At 37.1% G+C, this 20,205-nt stretch overlaps 1 protein-coding gene across 2 annotated transcripts in view; it reads left to right on the forward strand.

The window, feature by feature from the left end:
* The first annotated feature begins 409 nt into the window (after positions 1 to 409).
* The window catches only part of LOC306877578 (atrial natriuretic peptide receptor 1-like), a 48,997-nt gene continuing 29,201 nt past the window's right edge, over positions 410 to 20,205 (forward strand). The window contains exons 1-4 of one of the 2 annotated variants that reach the window (XM_079429421.1): positions 410 to 643; positions 2,458 to 3,253; positions 18,317 to 18,504; positions 19,788 to 19,901. In XM_079429421.1, the coding sequence (XP_079285547.1) occupies positions 2,494 to 3,253; positions 18,317 to 18,504; positions 19,788 to 19,901 (1,062 nt within the window). In that variant the 5' untranslated portion in view covers positions 410 to 643; positions 2,458 to 2,493. The remainder of the gene's footprint in view (positions 644 to 2,457; positions 3,254 to 18,316; positions 18,505 to 19,787; positions 19,902 to 20,205) is intronic. The other variant, XM_079429422.1, reaches the window with a different exon arrangement.

Raw genomic sequence — 20,205 nt, forward strand, 5'->3', positions numbered from 1 at the left:
GTGTCTAATATTTAGTTCACTTTTGAATAGTCACTAATGGTGAGAGTTCTTTGCTCACATTTAGCTACCAGCAGGAGATGACAGGGTCATACTAACTAGCCAAACCTTGACCTCTTATTTATTGTAGGTAATATTCAGCTATGGTTATTCAATACACGGTAGAAGCTAATGGATTTTGATGCCATTGTTTTCTTCAAACTTGAAATTAAAGGAGTGTTATTGTTGATTTTTTATAGCTGGGAACATTTGGAAGTGCTTCTCTGACCAAAGGGTCAACCTTTACCCTGCTGGAATAGAGAAAAGAGAATGCATTAAAACACATCAGGGCTGATCTTCCCTCTCTCACTCCCTCTCTCTCTCTTCCTGCCGGCAGTAACTGCAGCTGAGAGGCATTAATTAACTAACCCTCAGAACCCTGGAGCATGACAGGGAATGCAGCTCGACGCAGAGTGAGGTGGAGCTTTCTGTGAGGTAATGTGATTTGAGAAAATCACTGCTGCTCTTGGCACTTTGAATGACACTCAGTCAGCCTGTGGGGATGAGTTTCACAGAGGCAGCGATGTGTTTTGTGCTGTGCTGAGTGGACTGTCAAACGATTGTATCAGCTCATGTTGAGGAGACCAGAAGACACCATGTATAAAAGGTACATAAGAGAGTTTTCTGTTCTGCTTGTTTGGAGTTTGATATGTAGTTTTTTAACTATGTTATTTGGTATTACATTATAGATCAGTGCTTCTTTACTGGTTTTGTTTAGGGACTTTTTACATTGGACATGTGGCAAACCTGTATTTATAATGCCGGGTTGTATTTTTTTATACCCTAGTTACTTTTCAAAGATGAGCACATATCACTAAAGCTGCCCATGTCAGCATCTGACTACGTTTAACTAGCTTTGTACCAAGTGACAGATTAATTTCTAAGAAAGCATCTTGGAGTTTGATGCACAACCTTTGAAGTGATCAAGAGATATCCAAAATGCATAATTAAATATATATTTGCATTCTGTTATTTGCTTTGTATTATTCCCCTTCAGTGTAATTTCTCTTATTTTTCTGCAACCCACCTTTTGAGAGCAACTGATTTTCTAAAGAGAATAATTTGAATGTTTTCTACAGGCATGAGGTGTATTTTTAGCTGTGACTGGATGCATTCAAGCATTTCTGTCATATTTAGAGGTTTTTTTATTTATTTGTCTCTTTGTATTGCCTTCAGTTGCATGGTATTAACATTATTTAAACAGAAATAGCACAGAATATTTTTTTCTTAGAAATTAATATAAAACAGCTTTTTTATAGATTGGAACATCTGGTAGCACATTACAATAAGCTTCAGTTTATTATTTTTAATTAATGCAGATAACTATCAAGGAACATTACTTTTACAACATCTATTATGTTAATCCGTATGCTAATAGATAATTTCTTGTTGTATAAATTAACATTTCTTAAAATGAATATTAATTTATATTAATGAATTATGATAAAATTGATGTTGACCACGGAGCCTTATTGTAAAGTGTTACTAGCTATTTTTTAGCATTCCCTTTCACTTCAGTGGCAGTTGCTTGGTTGCCGAAAGACCCACCAAACTACATTATTTGAAATTTGTCAACTTTGCTCATTGTGGCTCAGTTGTGCATCCATGTTTTTATGAGCCAATCACATAAGATTCTGAAAAATTCCATGACTCCAATATGTTTTGGCACAACTTTATCTATGACTTGGTAGCAGCTAGCCCAACTATTCAAATATGGACAGGTTGTATGCTATGCATTCATCCTTAAAAACAAACTAAAGTACCCCCCCCCCCCTCCCCTCCACAAATATTATCATTGACTTTTTCCCCCATAGCCTGTGCTGTCTGTTTTCAATTATAACCAACCAGTGATGGTGACCGTTGTTCAAATTTTTTAACCTGCAATATAAAATGCTTTCTGTTAGATTTTTTTAAAATTAGCAGGCCATAAGATAAATTCAACCAGGAGTAAGTTCTTGAAGAAAAAACAATGAAACTACTTTGAACACGGAAGGTTGAATTTAGTTTTCTTCCTTTTTTTCCTTGTGTGTGTATGTTATGGTTAGCTGTTGTGTAATTGTTTGTTGGGCAATTATAAGGGAGTCAATATATGTTTGTGTATGCGTTGTAAGGTTTGGATATATTTAAGAAAAAATCTAATAATAAACTAACTAAAGTACAAGACTAGGGTCATTGAATTTCTTCTCAGAGGTGAAAATAAGATTAGTTCATTTGGAAATAGGCTATACCTTCGCTGACCCAAGTATAAAGTGAATGGTGAATGGATTAGAAGAAACAGCAAAAGCCTCCAAAAACCCTTTCAAAACACCTTTCTATTTTAATACCTTTTCAAAGAGTATTTGAAGTGTGTCCAAGTACAAAAATAACCCGTGAGTACATTTACAATGGGATCTCAAAAAGATAAATATTTTTGTGTCTTAGTGTTACTGATCAGTTGGAAGCTTGAGCGGCAGTGATATGAGTCTGTTGCTCTGGTTCGTTGGAGGCAGACCATTTCTGCTGCTTTTGATCCTGCTGTGCTGTGGGACCCTGCCGATCTGGACCAAGACCAGCAGACACCAAGGGTCTCGGAGACCCGTGCACAACCACATGGATGACATCATACTGGCTGTCATACTCCCTCAGCACAATACATCCTACCCCTGGGCATGGCCTCGTGTGGGACCTGCGCTGGACCGGGCCATTGCTCGCATCAATGCCGACCCCAGCCTGCTGCCCCGGCACCACGTCCGGCACATCTTCGCCAACAGCGAGAATGGGGACGGTATCTGCTCAGAGTCCATTGCCCCCCTCATGGCTGTAGACCTGAAGTTTGAACACAACCCGTGGGCTTTCATAGGGCCCGGCTGTGACTATAACTCCTCCCCCGTTGGGCTGTTCACTGCTCATTGGGGCCTCCCCATGATCACAGCAGGGGCCCCTGCCGTAGCTTTCATGCAGATGGAGATGTACACCTCCATCACCAACACCGGCCCCACACATAAGAAACTAGGCGAGTACGCCCTCCACCTCTACAAGCATTTTGGGTGGCACCAACACACCCTGCTGATGTTTAGTGATACCAAAATGGGAGAAAGGGCCTGCTACTTTGCCTTGGAGGGGCTTTACACAGAGATGCATGAGGACAACATCACCACCATGGACCTGGTATTCGAGGAGAACAAAGGGCCAGTTAACTATTCCGAGCTCCTGCACAAGATCCAGGATGATGGAAGAGGTGAGTGGCTTGTTTTTGTTGCTTTGCTAGAACAGTCTGCATCTAATGGGGCATCTGTCCTTGTGTTAATGCATGTCCAGTGCTTCTGAGATCTGGATTTTAAAATTCACTTTGCCTCAAACGTTGTCTCCATACCAACTGACTTCTAGATATGACACTGAGATTAGAGGTCAAATTTGTGATGTACAAATGAGGAAAACCTTTTATCATGAGGCCATTATCCTGTATGACTTCATCTTATAAAGAATACAAAAGGAGATATTTTGAAGGATGGCTCAGTGTTTTTTGGTCCATATAATGAAAGTCAATAGGATCGAATGTTGTTTTGTTAATTGTGTTCTCTAGTCATACAGGTTTGAAATGACATGAGGGTTAGGAAATGCCAGAATTTTCATTTTTGGGTGAACTATGCCTTTAAATGCTTACAGAAAAGTTGCGTGTGTTTAATATATATACACAGGTACATCTCCAAAAAATTAGAATATCGTGAAAAAGGTCAATATTTTTTGTCACTCATTTCAGAAAGTGAAACCCATATATTATATAGATTCATTACACATAGAGTGAAATATTTCAAGCCTTTAATTCTTGAAATTTCGATGATTATGGCTTACAGATGATGAAAACCCAAAATTCAGTGTCTCCGAAAATTAGAATATTACATAAGATCAATAAAAAAAGGATATTTTAGACAGACATGTCTGGCTTCTGAAAAGTATGTTCATTTCTATGCACTCAATACTTGGTTGGGCCTCATTTGCATGAATTACTGCATCAATGCAGCGTGGCATGGAGGCAATCAGCCTGTGGCACTGCTCAGGTGTAATGGAAGCCCAGGTTGCTTTGATAGCGGCCTTCAGGTCATCTGCATTGTTGGGTCTGGTGTCTCTCATCTTCCTCTTGACAATACCCCATAGATTCTCTATGGGGTTCAGGTCAGGCGAGTTTGCTTGCCAATCAAGCACAGTAACACCATGGTCATTGAACAAGCTTTTGGTACCTTCGGCAGTGTGGGCAGGTGCCAAGTCCTGATGAAAAATGAAATCAGCATCTCCATAAAGCTTGTCAGCAGAAGGAAGCATGAAGTGCTCTAAAATTTCCTGGTAGATGGCTGCGTTGACTGTGGACTTAAGAAAACACAGTGGACCAACACCAGCAGATGACATGGCAGCCCAAATCATCACTGACTGTGGAAACTTCACACTGGACTTCAAGCAACATGGATTCTGTGCCTCTCCACTTTTCCTCCATACTCTGGGACCTTGATTTCCAAATGAAATGCAAAATTTACTTTCATCTGAAAAGAGGACTTTGGACCACTGAGCAACAGTCCAGTTCTTTTTCTCCACAGCCCAGGTAAGACGCTTCTGACGTTGTCTCTGGTTCAGAAGTGGCTCGGTAGCCTTTTTCCTGAAGACGTCTGAGCGTGGTGACTCTTGATGCACTGACTCCAGCTTCAGTCCACTCCTTGTGAAGCTTTCCCAAGTGTTTGAATCAGCTTTGCTTGACAGCATTCTCAAGCTTGCGATCATCCCTGTTGCTTGTGCACCTTTTCCTACCCAAATTCTTCCTTCTAGTCAACTTTTCATTTAATGTGCTTTGATACAGCACTCTGTAAACAGCTTCACCTTTCAGTGTTCGTCTTCTGGATCATTGCCAAGCCAGCAGTCTTCTCCATTATTGTGGTTTCAAAGAGCAAGAGATACCCGGAATTTATACAGTAGGGATGGTCAATAAATGAAACTCAAATGTAAATATTCTAATATTTTGAGATACTGATTCTTGACTTTCATGAGCTGTAAGCTCTAATCATCAAAATTAAAACAAAAAAACTTTTGAAATTCATTCAGATTGAAATGCTGCAAGAGGTGCTGCTCAAGGCATATGGGTTTAATTGCATGTGGACTAACATTATAATAAATTAGTATAATATGATGCAAATTATGACTGACAAGGAGTGAAGGAGAAGGTTAGAGAAACAGGAAATGTTTAGAGTATGAGTATTTTTATTGCTTTCCTCAGCCATTATTGAACAACTTCTAACTGTCTACTATAAAATATTTTTTTAATATAATTTTTATATAGTTTTTCTATATTATAATATGCTTGATTCAGGCCTGACTCAAATGTGAGTCTTTTATGAGCACCTCATCTCAGTATGTCAGAGTACTTGCAGTGACCAGCAGCAGGAGATTCAGTTTTATAGTAACTATGTAGTGCATCGCAAAATTTAGCTTGTTATTGTATCTGCAGTTAAATATTCCTTGGTGCTCTGACCTCGGGATCAGATTAATGCTTCTTCCGCAAAGGGGAACTCAGGAAACCTGTATCTGAAAGTTTTTAATAAAATGTGCTTTAAACCTGTTTTTTCAAGTCCCACAGGGACATTAAAATGTCAACCAAACAACATTTATTAACAGAGGTCATAACCCCTGTGAGCTTGCAAGAAATTTAGCACACATTATCTGATCTGTTGGCATTTCCTGCAAATACACAGTTTGTATTCATTCATTGAGTTTATTCAGTTTTCTAACTGGTAGATTTGAATGGTTCATCATTAGTCACTGGATGCTCTGTTGAGTCACTGAATGAACAGTTAGTAAGAAATGTAATGTTGTACTAATACATAAAAAGTTAAATGAATGAAGCAGCAGGAAGATGTCTCAGGTGGAGGCTGCGTCTATGTCATAAAACCCTTTGAAGACACAGAATCCTATAAGCAAAGCACATCCTGATGTGTTTTCAGGAGATGGCATCAGCAATATCCCATTTTTACCATCATCCATAAAGTAAAAAATACAATCAACCTCATGATGTAAAACACTGTGCTCATAAAACACCAGCAATAAACCAAATTTCTCTGTTCTCTCTGGAGGACGGGCAAAAGCTTGGGTGATCGTAATTGGGTCAGATTAGGGTCTGTGTCATAGAATAAGTATTACATTTAATTTAGTTTAGTTAGTAAGTACACTTAACAGCGTCATCCACTTGTACAATCTGTTGTCAGCCAGTATTATATGTTTATTGATTCATAGCAGTATTATATGTTTATTGATTCATAGCATTGGTTGATGTTATTGTTGGATGTTTTTCCGCTATTTGTTTTTTTACGATTTTGCCTTTTTGGATTCAGTTTTTTTAAATTGTAATTTTGCCATCATCTAATGCTCACTTAAAGATAATCTTAAAAAAAAAAAAATAGTTTAATAGCACTTGTTAAATGTTATCTTTAGCAAGAATTCAAAAAATTATTTGATTTGATGACTTTCTGACTGATTAACATGTGGGGATTACCTGTGGAGCCGTAACCTTTTCCGGAGATCTCAGAAGAGCGGAAATGCCCTTCCTCACCTCCTTCCTCTTTCCCCTCAACCCTGTAAAAACATCCTCACATCATCAGCAGCAGGAAGACAACACATGGAGACACACCACCTGCCATGAGAGTGCCATCTCTAATGTATTCCTGCTCTTGTGTTGGAGTTTTCCATGTGAGTGCTCTCTCGTTTGGAGATTCAGAATGCTTGTCTCCTGAAAGCACAGTTCTATATTTATAAAACTGAGAACATCAAGTGCATATCTATATTACCAGGACGGGGCAGTTTTGAAAACACACAGGTTGTAAATGTCGATGAAAGTGGACTTGAACTTTGTGCCGGAACATTGAGGCATCTAGAGAGTTTTAGATTACAAAGCTGGACATGCAACTAATTACATAATTACAACCACCTGAACGTCAATTTGGTACTCGGAACATAAATTTTTTTGTATTGTTATTTACTCACATCATTACACAAACCCAGCAACAAATGCACACTCATTCATAACCCTTCCGACTTCCTGTTCTCTCTATGCAGTGCTGAAGTGATGTGCACTTAGCTGCTGCTTTGCTTCTGGATAAAATCTCCAGCACATCAAGGTTGTTAACGGCCAGAAGTCAGCAGGTGCTTCAACATCAATCTCTCTCTCTCATATACACACACGCACACACACTTCAAAGCTGCTCTGTTGATGAGGACTGTGCTCCTCTGGTTTAATTTTTCCATGGACCCAATCACTTCAATCACACCTGATTCTGCACATGATGGAAACCAGCATCAAAGAGGACCTCGACTCCAGAGTGCCAACAAGAAGATCTGGTTTTCAGGCCCCTGACCCAGATTTTTGGATGTCTTGAATTCTGATCAATAACAAACATTTCTGAGTCAGGACAAACAGAACTGCATGAGCTCTTCATAACGAGTTGAGCTCATAATATGGAATTGTTTGTTAGAATTCCTCTCCTGATGGAGTGGTAGCATCTCTAAATTGCCAATCTTTGTGACAAGAGCTTCTTGTCCTCTTGTCGTCATGGTTGCAGAGCGCAAGAGCGGCCAAGCTGAACTAAACTACCCACAAGGCCGTGCTCCGCTTCTCCCTGCTTTTCCATCCATCTGGATCATCTTAAAAATTAATCTGAACTGAGGGGTAACGAAGGATGTGAAGAAAACTACACAAATTTGTACAATCGTTACATGCACTTTTATAAACAATATTTTCTCTGCTTACTGAAGGAATGTGCTGTATTTTGATATTTGAAGTCGATATCTCCCATTGTTTTTGACCTTTGGATGTAATGCAGAGTAACTGAACACCTCCAGACTTAAACCCAAACATTTCAAAAGCATCATTCATGGAGGTGAAAGCTTGTCTTTATATCGGCCTTGAATCTACAGCAGGACATAAGGTTCGTTTTATTAAAACAATGACCTCACATCCTCTAGACTGAGGTAATGTTAGGCAGACCTCCCTTACATCAAACAGATTCCTGCATTAATAGAATTTGTAACCTTACACTGTCTTGTGTTAAACTGCATTAGAAGAGAAACGTGACAGACTTGACTCGACAGACAGAAATTAGTTTATTTTTACAGTCAATGCCAGAACCTGTTTTTAGTGGCTTACAGTCAAACATTAGATTTATGTTAAGACCATTTAATTGGTCTATTGCTGATGAGCATTATTAAAAATCTCAAATTTTGTGCAAAGCCACCATTTAAAAACCTGTAAAACTTGACAAGCAATTTTCTTTCTTGTGTTGGTGTAGTTGCAGGTGGTACTGGGGGCAGGACTCTCATTCTAGCCCACTGGCCCTCTTCGGTCATTTTTGACCGAAAAATTTTATATTTTGAAATTTTTTAAATCTTAGCTTCATCAGAATGAGATGACACTTGGTGACTTTTGTCACATTAGCAATATGAACGCACAAAAAAATCATGGACATGATTCGGATATGTTAAACAGTCAAAAAAAAAAAATAGTCACACTTGACTTCTTCGCGGTCAAAAATGACCGACATAGGAAAGGATGTGTGCGGCTCGTGCCTCAACGACTGGTTCCTCCGCGGCTTGTGCCTCACCTCATCTAATATTTTAGAATGTCTAGATATATATCTAAATGCAAAACCTAAAAAAATTAAGAAATTATGTCTAATAAACAACAGGAATCCAAAAGCCTCTGTATATATCTATATAGGGTGCTAATACAAGAAGGTTACGCAACATTACACAAGTTTTTATTTTTTAATGCCTTCAGATGGCCCAATTCTCACTTCAAAAAAATTGATTTTAAATGCCTTCACTCTATTTTAATGTGAAATATTGCATTTATTAAAAAATTGTAAAAAAATAAAGAAATTATTATTTTTTTTAAATACATATTAATTCTAATGGACAAAATAGCTCATTAAAATTTTATAAATATTGCATAGTATCATAAAATTCCCTAAAAATCATAAATAATAAAAAAAAAATATTATTGAACAAAAATATATTACATTGATTTTCCTGAAAAAAAAGAGCAAAATTTCAAGGCTTCGGTCACTTTTGACCGCGAAGGAGGCTAGTGTGACTCCTAAACGAAGAGGGCCAGAGGGCGCTAGAGAACATTTGATTGGACAAAAATCTGTGTAGTTTAAGATGAGCCAACAGTATTTTTAGTCAGTTTCAAGAGAGAAATACTGCAAATTTTAAATGTGTTTATATTCTAAATAGTGGTGGGCGATACAGTTGACACAGTTAACCGGTAGAAATTTGTCAACCGGTAGAGATTTTGGACTATCTTCTTTATCACGGTCACACACTCACGTGATGTTTCGGCTACGTGGTCACAAATATCGTTTGCACGTGTTTTTATGCAATGCTGTTTAAAAACAACTGATTTTAAGCCACTTAAATGCAATCAACAGCGAAAGAGAACTCATTTTGCTATATGCACGTGCTGTCTGAGAGACTGTTTCTCAATACTGTCAGAGAGGTGCGCGCACATGAAGAAGGTGTTTATAGCTTTATAGGCCTTGAACGGTTAAATACACACCCTTATATGTGTCAAAATACCCGTCTTTGTAAGTATCCTCATAAACACAGTAATTTAGTTCTTAAGTAAAAGCAAATAGCTGAGAAAGAAAACGTGTAACAGTATTGGATCTGGGCAGCTCTTAATGTGACAGCAGTCTAATATTCTTGCTGTCTGTCATTCAGGTTTATCAGACAACAAAAAAGAGAAAATCTCTCACTGCTCTTTACTAAATCACGTTTGTAACTAAGAAGAAATAGGCCTATATGGCCTATATGTTTAATTTACACAGTGAAGAATATGCAGTGTTTTTATAACTACATTTGATTACTTTATACAATGTATATATTTCTTATTTATTTGTTCTACTGTAGTTTTTTATCCTATTGCTTGTAATTAGTTTCTTATACTTATTTAATTGCTGACTGTATACTTGTGTAACCCCTAGAGTTTTACACTGTTCTATCCTAAGTTCAATGCAGTACCGTAGTTTCCCTGTATGATCTCGTTAACTGAGAGACGTAGAGATAAGGAGAAGAAAAACTCTTTGCAGCTGGTACGCTCGAGTATGTTCATGGGCTTCATAAGGAATTCAAATTGATGTCGATCGAGAAGTTATTTCTACTCTGACTGTTTTTTTATTGCCTGATTCCACCCTGTGACATGATCAACTGTGAGCTTTTGTGAGCTATGGCGAGCCAGACCCTGTGATTCTGTGAAGGGCCTACTGCCGACGTTCAACTCGGACCAGTCTGCATCATGGGATTCTTTTCAATTACAGCTAAGCCGTTACTTCATACACACACTACCCGGGTAGTAGGATAAAACAAGGCCTTATACATACATTCATCTTACACTACACACACACCGACTTGCGAAGGAGCCAGGAGGGCTTTTGGACACTTTCTTTTTTCTTCTTCTTCTTCTCTTTCTTTGCTTTCTCGGACTTGTTATGCACAACCTGGACTAAATATCGAATTTTCCCCATTTCAACAGTTTTGTGTTGGGACAGTACAGCAAAATACTAATTTGTTTCTTCTATTATTTGTTTATTTGTTATATGTGCAATAAATGTGCTGGCTGTTAGCTGCTTCATACCATTTGGCCCAAATTTCATTTTTATCCTCCCAAGAGTCGAACCTAGCCCTCTATCTATCTATCCAGAGTGATATAACAGTGTTATACTGACAGCTTTTGCCGTGTTACACTTGTCTTCTGTGAGCTTGTTTTTTCTTTGTTTTTTTGCTTTTTGGTCTAGTATTAGTTTTTTGTGATCTCAACACTGGTGTCAAGAATGATCAAATTTCTATGGTATCAAAAATTATTATATCATAAAGACGTTATTAAAAGCCAAAATAACTATATTGTGATATACAGTGCCCTCCATAAGTATTGGAACAGTAAAGACAAAATTGCTCTGTTGGCTGTGGAGTCAAGACATTTGCAAATATGATTAAAAGATGAATATGAGACAAAACTACAGAATGTCACATTTTATTATTAGCCGTTTCAACACATATATGTTTTACCAAATAAAAAGAACAGCACTTTTAGAGTTCATCCCACTCATTGATGTGAGCATAAGTATTGGGACAGTTGAACATAAGGCAGATATAAAAGATTAAAAGCTATTATTTAGTTGCAGATCCCTTGCGCACAATCACAGCAGTGAGTCTGTGACCCATAGACATCACCAGACTCTTGGTCTCATCCTTTGAAATACTTTTCCCAGCCTTTAATGCAGCCAATTCCAATTGTTGCTTGTTTTGGGGAGTTTCTGCCTTTTCTCTCCTCTCCAGCTGGTGAAATTTGTGTTCAATCGGATTTAAATCTGGAGAATGACTTGGGCAATCTAAGACTTTCCATTTCTTTGCCCTTATAAATTCCTTGACTGAACTGGTGTTTTGGGTCATTGTCCTGATGCAATATGAAGCACTTCCCAGTGAATCTGGTGGTATTTTCTTGAATATTGGTAGGCAAGATGGTTTTGTACCTACTGTCATCATACATTAAGTCATCAGAAAAATTGAGAGGGCCTGTTCCAGAGGCAGCCATGCATGCCCATGCCACAACACCACCTCCACCATGCTTTACAGATGAGGCTGTATGCTTGGGATCATTGCAGTTCCCTTTTTTCTCCACATTTTTGCTTCCCCATCACTTAGATAAAGGTTCATCTTTGTCTCATCGGTCCATAAACACAGTTCCAAAACTCTTCTGGCTCACCTTTGTGCTTTTTTGCAAACTCTAATGTTCCCTTTCTATTTTTGGTGCTGATCAGAGGTCTGCATCTCGCTGTGTAGCATCTGTAATTCTGTGTCAAAGTCTCCTGAGGACAATACATTTTCAGAGCGTCACCCCAGCTCTCTGGAAGTTGTTGGTGATTTTACAGACACGTCTTTTAGGGTTCATTTTCACAGCTTTTATTATTTGTCTGTCAACTACTGTTGTTTTCTCAGCCGATCAGGTCATTGTTGGTTGTTGGTGTTTTCCAAACTCTTGATTTCTCCATGCCCTTTGTTTTTGCTAGAGCTCTATCTGACTTCCTCTTTTCTTTTAGCATCCAAAATGCTTGCTTTTTGCTCAAAGTCAGCTCCCTCGTCTTCATCCTGGTTTGTGTGCGTCATCATCGAATGCAAGATTCAGAATACAGAAGTAATGGATATAACTGATACAACACATTCCCTGCTTTTAATATCTGAAGAATTAATGCAACAGGACACAGCTGATCACTTAGAAAGACCTGTGAGGCAACTGTTCCAATACTTATGCTCACATCAGATAGAGGGATGAATCTCTAAAAGTACTGAACTTCTTAGCTGGTAAAACATCTATGTGTTGAATCACCCAATAATAAAATGTGACATTCTGTAGTTTTTTCTCATATTCATCTTTTAATCATATTTGTAAATGTCTTGACTCCACAGCCAACAGAGCAATATTGTTTTTACTGTTCCAATATTTTTGGAGGGCACTGTATATGGTTACAGTGGAAAAAAATGACTCATATTGTGATATATGATATTGGTTATATCGCCCACCCCTAATTCTATAAATGAATTTTGTCAATGTTTAGGATTACACTAGACCTCAAAAATAAACTAAAATCCACAAAATTCCAATTTTAACTTCCTGATTTCAATGATATACCATACAAGTGTTTGGGCCATAAGATGTCCTGCTGGTGTGCCATTTCATATGAATAAATAATACATTAACATTTATATATATCCATAAATGCTGACGCAGTCCCTTTAAACCCCATCAGGCCCTTCCATCTCATTTGTATTTTTGTGCAGAGCCAAGCAGAAAGTGTGGTTTAAGCTTTCCTTTACTTCCTCTCCACCCCGTTTAATGCTGTAGAATTGACATCATTGTGATAATCAATGTTTTCTTCTCTCACACAGTAAGATTCCTTCCAGATGCTTGTAGAGTGAATCTGAAAACATCACTCCATTTCTTTCATCTTCTGTCAGATCACTCAGGCCTATGGATTATCTTGTCAACAAATAGCTAAATAAGTGAGCATGAATGAAGCCTGTTCATGTCCCTGTCTGCTCCCCTTTCATGGTCAACAGATATGTGAGAAAATAGGCTTCAAGGATTCCATCAAGATCAATAGAACTGCTGCTATTTCCTGCTGTAATTGCTCTGATCGTTTTTTGGCGCTGCGGAGTGCTGTGCAACTGTAATGTCAATATTCTTTAAAAAAATGTACTGAAGCACTTTAATTATGGGTTAAAGGGAAGGATAGAACAGTTTAAACTTAACAGTTCAAGTTCTGCATTTACATGGTATAGATCACAGTCAGTGTAGGAGTGAAGCTGCTATGATCGATACAACCTTTTCATATATGTATACACTGACAGAATAGAGAAGAAATAGAGAAGACAGAATAAAACAAACAGCAAGAGTAGAGCATACGCTGATGTGCATGTGAACATAAAGTTATGTCTTAATGGTGTTATTTTCAGAGAACACAACCAATCTGGGTTTCCTTAAATGCAGCACACAAAAAAAAATCACTTTTTCTCTGATTCCGGCTGTCAGTGTAATTGTAGCACGTTTGTATTTACAGAATGACATCACATTTTCTGAGCTGAGCCCATCATTATCGGTTGAGCGCAGTGTGCGGCCTTTTTTCTCGATTGCAATTACAACGTACCTCCTCATCTGATTCCATGCAAGCAGGGCTGTGATTAGCTTTTATTGGGAAGGCAGACTCACTCTAGTTGGTGTGGTGATATAATGGAGTGCAGAGTTTTGAAATGATAGATTTCTTTTGTATAATATATATATATATATACAACTTAGGATTTTTATTTTCTCAGCCTTTTATTTTCATAAGAATAGGAGCCCATGTTTAAAGTCTAATAAAAAATGTAATATTAATTTCGCTAGTCAACAAGTATAGCATGTTTTATTTATTTTTTTATTTTTTTTGCTAGATCAAGATTAAAGTTAAAATGTATGTAAGTAATTGGTATAGGAGCAATTAAAAATTCAAAATATCTGAACACATTTTATGACCAAATCAACAGTAAACTAGCCTTTTTGGCACATAATCAGCAGGTAGCAAACACACATTTTTACACATTATATGCAAATATGATCAAACATTTCTAAAAGGAGCCCAGTCGAATTATTATTATTATTTTTTTTAAGTTTCACCATTTTTAATCACCATGTTTTTTTTCGTTTCTTTTTTTTCCAGTTCACATAATGGTGTAATAATGAAAAAACAATACATAATGGAATGAATAATACTGTATAAAGTAAAAATCAAGTGCACACACAAGAACAATTATATCAGTCAAACAAAAATTGTATAAATAAAAACTAATAAAAAAGTGGGTCATCTCTTGGGGATGGACATTGTGTATTGATATCATATGAACAGCTGAAAATGCTGTGTGTAGCTTTAAATAGTTGTGGTGTGACAAATGAATATTTAAAATGTCCCATCCGCAATTAATTTGAGGTCTGTTGTTGTTGTAAAAAATGGTTTATATTAGGAATAAGATGTCATGCTGCTTCAGAAGTTATGTCAACTACCCATTCACAGTCTATTTTTATTAGACACTTTCTTACCAAAGCAAAGTTCTATTTATACACTGAACTCTGCTGGTTATGCAGACATTAAACTCTCTTTGGCCCACACAAACACCCACTCATGTTCTGTCACTCCTGTCCAGGGAAAACATGGTCAGGAATGTTACGTGTTTCTCTGAGAAAAGCGAAGAACTCATTTGCTCAATGCTAGTTAATGTTTAACAGCGTTGAAATAAGTGTTTCCCTCCCTTAGGTTGGATATCTGCCAGCAGCCTCTCTCAAGGGCTTTATCTGATAATGATGTGCATTTGAGTGTGTAATGGACTGTTTTATCTCAATGACAATGTACTTCTCACATCAGATGTACTCCTTTCCCAAACAAAATTACATTTATATGGACATGCCTTTGTAATCATAGCAAAAATGTGGGTCCTGATCTGTCATGAACAGAAACCCTGATTAAATTTGCATCGTTGGCGTCAGAAGAGTGCACAAATTATGCAGTTTGATATTTGATTGAGCCTGCATTTTGCACATCCTAGTTGTTTCTTCATTCTTTCTATTTCTTTCGTTCTTGTTGGAGTGATAGACAGCTGGCTTCTGTCATGGCATAAGTCAAGTGGGCAGATGTAAAGGTTTTTCTGTGGTAGTTCAGTATTGATTTAAGACACAAAGAACTGAAACTCTAATTCACTCACAGTAGGACTTTTTATTTTTCCTGTTTTACCTCGCAGTTGTGTTTTTTTTAGTAGCCTGCAGACTGAAAAATCTCTGTCCATAAGGGATATATTCTGATGGAGTGAGAGGTTAACATCCAAAATGTAGTGCCACATAGTTTCAATCAGATTTTAAAAGATGCATACTGTATTTAACCTATGTTACTCAAAATCTACCTGGTATACGCTTTATACGCATTAGCTAGTCTATGTAGCTTGTTAACCAGAAACCATGTTCCAAAAACAAAATTCTGTTGTTGCTTCATGTTGTTCCAAACTTGTATGACTTTCTTCTGCGTGACACAATAGAAGATATTTTAAAGAATGTTGGGTACATTGGAGCACATTGACTTCCATTGTATGGACAAAAAAACTTGATACATTTCTCAAAATATCTTCTTTTATGTTCTACAGAAGAAAGAAAGGTCATACAGGTTTGAAATGACATGAGGGGGAGTAAACAATGACAGAATTGTCTTCTTGTGTGAACCATCCCTTTAATATAGTATGACCAGCTGCAGCTGGATTGTTGCTCATCCAAAATTTCTAGCAGCTTGAACCAGCTAATGACCCGTTTAGACCAGTTAGAAGCTGGTGTTTGTTTATTTCATATGTCCTGAATTGTAGGGATGTTTAGGACTAAAAATCTCTCAAATTGTTAACATTTGTTTGTAGCACACTGATTCAGATTCTGAATTATATGCACATTTGCAGAGCTGAACAAGTTTTGCCTTTCATTGTCATTGGGCTCCCTCACCAAGAACTGCAAATACATAGACAGAGTGAAAGACAGACTGCCTGCATGTCTCCATCTAGATCATATCCCCCTTTCTGACCTTCACCGGTGTACATGCTGGCTGAAATCTTCTGTTCATTTTCTGTTGTCTTGCCTTTTTGTTTAAAGGGGTCATGATCTGTTTTTTATTTTTTTATTTTGTACTGTTCTTTGAGGTCCTCTTATGATCATGATTTTTACAACAAAAAACATCATAATTTAGAAGTAATAGGCTATTTCCTGTTTTTGACCCCCCTCAACAGAACGCTCGGTTGAATAGGCGTGGCAGATTGTAGACTCAGAAGTAAACGCCCAATGCTATGATTGGCTTGTTTATGTTTGACAGTCTACTACATCCTTCACAGTTGGAAGCTGCTGTGATTTAGGTTAAAAACATAAATATTCAGTACATATCAAACGACAAAGCAATAGTGATCACATTATAAAAACAGTTACTGACACTTGTGTGTTGCGACATTACTGTCGGATCCAATATAGTTGGCACAGCATCGTCTTTTAGTTTTAATCTTTATGAAAATCCCAAGTGAACAAAAGGCAGAGTTCTTACTGACGCGGTTCTTACTGACACCCCCTCTTTCCTAACATTAGCATCAGAAGGAAGGCAATGCAAATACTGTTTTTTCCACAACTTGGCACTGCACAGCATCTTGTTGTCTTCAGAGCATATTTATCGTTCGCCTTTCTCGTAAACACTACGTGCGCGAATTGGTGGGCGGGGCTAAACAGACAGTGATGCCAATCTTCTTCTCTAGAGGTGGTGCTTATACACACTATTACATCATAGAGTGGCACATTCCATTTTGGTAGATTGCCATCAATATAAGTTGTTTTTAGCCTGATGAGAAAGTTTTGAGTTCTGAAACTTACAGGATGATTTCATTGTACAATAACCTCTTATATGTGAAACGATCAAGGGAATTTTGGTTTCTTAGTTCATGATTACTTTAAAGTCTTGATATTCCCCACTCTTTTTTGTCACAGATGCTTATAGATAGATGTTCATTTACAGAACTCTTCTAAAATTCTAAATCCATCTCTCAGCTTGTGTTCATTATTATCCACATACTGAAATCACATTGTGTCTCTGAGCAGCACACACACACATACACACACACACACACACACACACACACACACAAGTGGCTGTTAGCATAGGTCTCCTGCAATTACCCTCACTCTGCAAATGACTGTCTGGTCTGGAGTCAAGTTCTATCGCTTTCTCTCGCTGTCTCTGTGATCACTTCACTCATTTGATCAGAGTTAATGAAGCATTTTGTTTTCTTGTCCAGATCTCTTTCTGTCCTTGTTGGTGGTTCCTTCTCTCGCCTGTAGGTTCTTATTATCTGAAATTTTGTGGAGAAGCTTAACATCCATTTCATATAAAACCTATTCCTTATCATCCTGTTTAACTCAATAACAATGAGAATGTTTCTTACACTGCTAAAATCATTTTCTTTATCAGTATTTCTCTCTCATTTTCCATTACAAACATCTAAACATCTTTTAATCAAAATAAGTTTACTTGAGAAGCAACACTGCATAAGATATTAAGATATTTTCAGAGAATGTATTTTATTCTCAGGAAAAATACATATTGACCAATCCCATTAGTTTAAAAAAAATAAAAATAAATAAATATACATATTAATTTAAATAAATGTTATCTGAAAACAAGTCTTAATATTTCATGCAATTTTGCATAAATGTGAATTTATCTTGCAAATAAATGTATGTTGTTTTTAGGATATTTATATTACTGGAAAACAAGGCAAAAACACTGTTTAGGAAAACAATATTATGCAGTTTGGATGAATCATGAAAAACATGTACAGTATGACGTATGAATCTAAAAGCATAGAACAGACAGTCCAGACACATTCAGAGTCATAAATGCATTAATGCACCATACAGACACATTTACACACATGAACAAAAATGCACACACGTGCTAATTCCGGTCTGGATGTGTTAAATTGACACGTTATGCTGAGGTAATGGCATTATGGTATTGATTACCAAGTCATTTCTGGTAAAAGTACTAATGGGAGTGCAAAAAATGCTATATTTGTGCTTCTATCTCATATAAAGTAAAGGCAAATATGAATGATGAAGAGGCTAAAGTTTTCTCATGTCGATATCCTTTTTTTCTCTCTCTCTTTCTCATTACAGTGGTGTTTGTATGTTGTTCTCCAGATATTTTCCGGCAGTTAATGGTGCACTTCCACAGGGCAGGTCTCCCTAAGGAGGAATATGTCTTCTTCTACATTGACATCTTTGGACGCAGTTTGGAGTCCAGGCCTTCTCAGCCGTGGGCCAGAGGAGACACAGATGATGTCTTTGCAAAGGAGGCCTTCCAGGTGATTAAAACCTTTCATAAAACATGAGAAAATTATGGTGAGGTGACATAATAGCAACGCGTTTCATTTAAACACCCTAAAAAACAAAACAATCACTGTTATGCTGCAGGGGACTCAAAATCTGAGCCATATTCTTATCAAATGCTCTGCAGGTCACTCTGGCTTTGGTTGTTGTCACAGAACTGCAGTCACCAGCTCCTACTGTGATAACAGCCATCTGTTTTGAGAGTGGAAGAGTTTCTGTGCAGAGCGTGAGAAACAGTCTGAACTCCAACACTCAGTATCCGCTGATGAACCCACGCACAGTTAGATTCAGGACATGCTGACGCTCACTGGAGCTTAGCTTTGGTAGATTATCTTTACACACAACATGCAGTACGTTGAATAATTTACCTTTTTCTTCATTTTACTACCTGGCCAAATGAACAAACTATTCATATTTATGTTGCTAATTATAAGATAAATACGTCAGTCTGTCAGGAAAACAAGGTGTTAAATGTTTGTTGATAGGTTTTTAGGATTTTATGAATATTTGCAGTTCGTCTCTGATAACGATTTGTCTGTGAATGTGATGTAAGTCAGCAGTTATTCATCAAATGATGGAGAAGAGCATTATAACCAGGCATATATCCAAATGCACCATGTAGTCAAGCATACTTTCGGTATTTTAAAGAGCAGATTCAGGTGCCTGAATCACAGTTTTGATGGAATGTTTTAGAGTCCAAGACAGATTATGGTAGTCTGTTGCATTTTCCACAATTTAACATTCAGAACTGACTAACAAGATGGGCATTACAAAGTAGATTTGCATACTTTATTTATGTAAGTGAAAAATATTTTATGTATTTTACAATATACACTACCCATCAAAAGTTCAAGCACCAGTAAGAGTCACAAGGATACTTTAAAATGATCAAATGTGACAGTTAAAGGAGTTGAAGTTTAAGACAGTGTAAGATATTTAAATTGTTACAAAAAAAAAAATCAGTTTTAAATAAATGCTTTTCTTTTTTTTTTTTCTTTTTTTTACTTTTTTTTTTTCTTAGTAATGAAATAATGCTGAAAAAAGTATGGTTTACACAAGCATATTAAGTTATTAAGCACCAGTGTTCAGTATAGCTGAAATAAAATGGTTCTTGAGCAACAAATTAACATCTTAGATTGATTTCTGAAGAATCATGGGATACTGAAGGCTGGAATAATGACTGTTGAAAATTACATTTTTAAAATATTAAAACAGTTTCCTCTTAGGACAAATTGTATATTTTTTATATATTTTTCAGAGTGTGAAGATTCTGACTTACCTAGAGCCACAGAATCAGGAGTACAAGGAGTTTGTCAGTGATCTAAAATCGGATGCCAAAAGGATGTTCAACTTCACAGTGGAGGATTCTTTGGTAAGAGAGATCATTGTGAAGCGATGTATTGTTTTCATTTCATTTTTGGTTGTTGTATTATTATGCCTTTCTTAGGAAGAATTTGCTATGCTCTCTATCTTTTCTCTTCCCTTGAAATTTCTATTTATTTCTATCTTGCTAGAAACTCGTTATGCCTCTATTACAGCCAGGGTTCTCTCGTAAAGAGCTTAAAGGGACACAAAATGATTAAATGAATGTTTTTTCAGCCGAAATGCATTATGTGTGTTTACAGCTTTTTCTGTAATAGTCCTCTATTCACTTAATAATGCACAAAGAAACAGCC

The sequence above is a fragment of the Barbus barbus genome (assembly GCF_936440315.1).
Source record: "Barbus barbus genome assembly, chromosome: 12".
NCBI classification, from domain to species: Eukaryota; Metazoa; Chordata; class Actinopteri; order Cypriniformes; family Cyprinidae; genus Barbus; species Barbus barbus.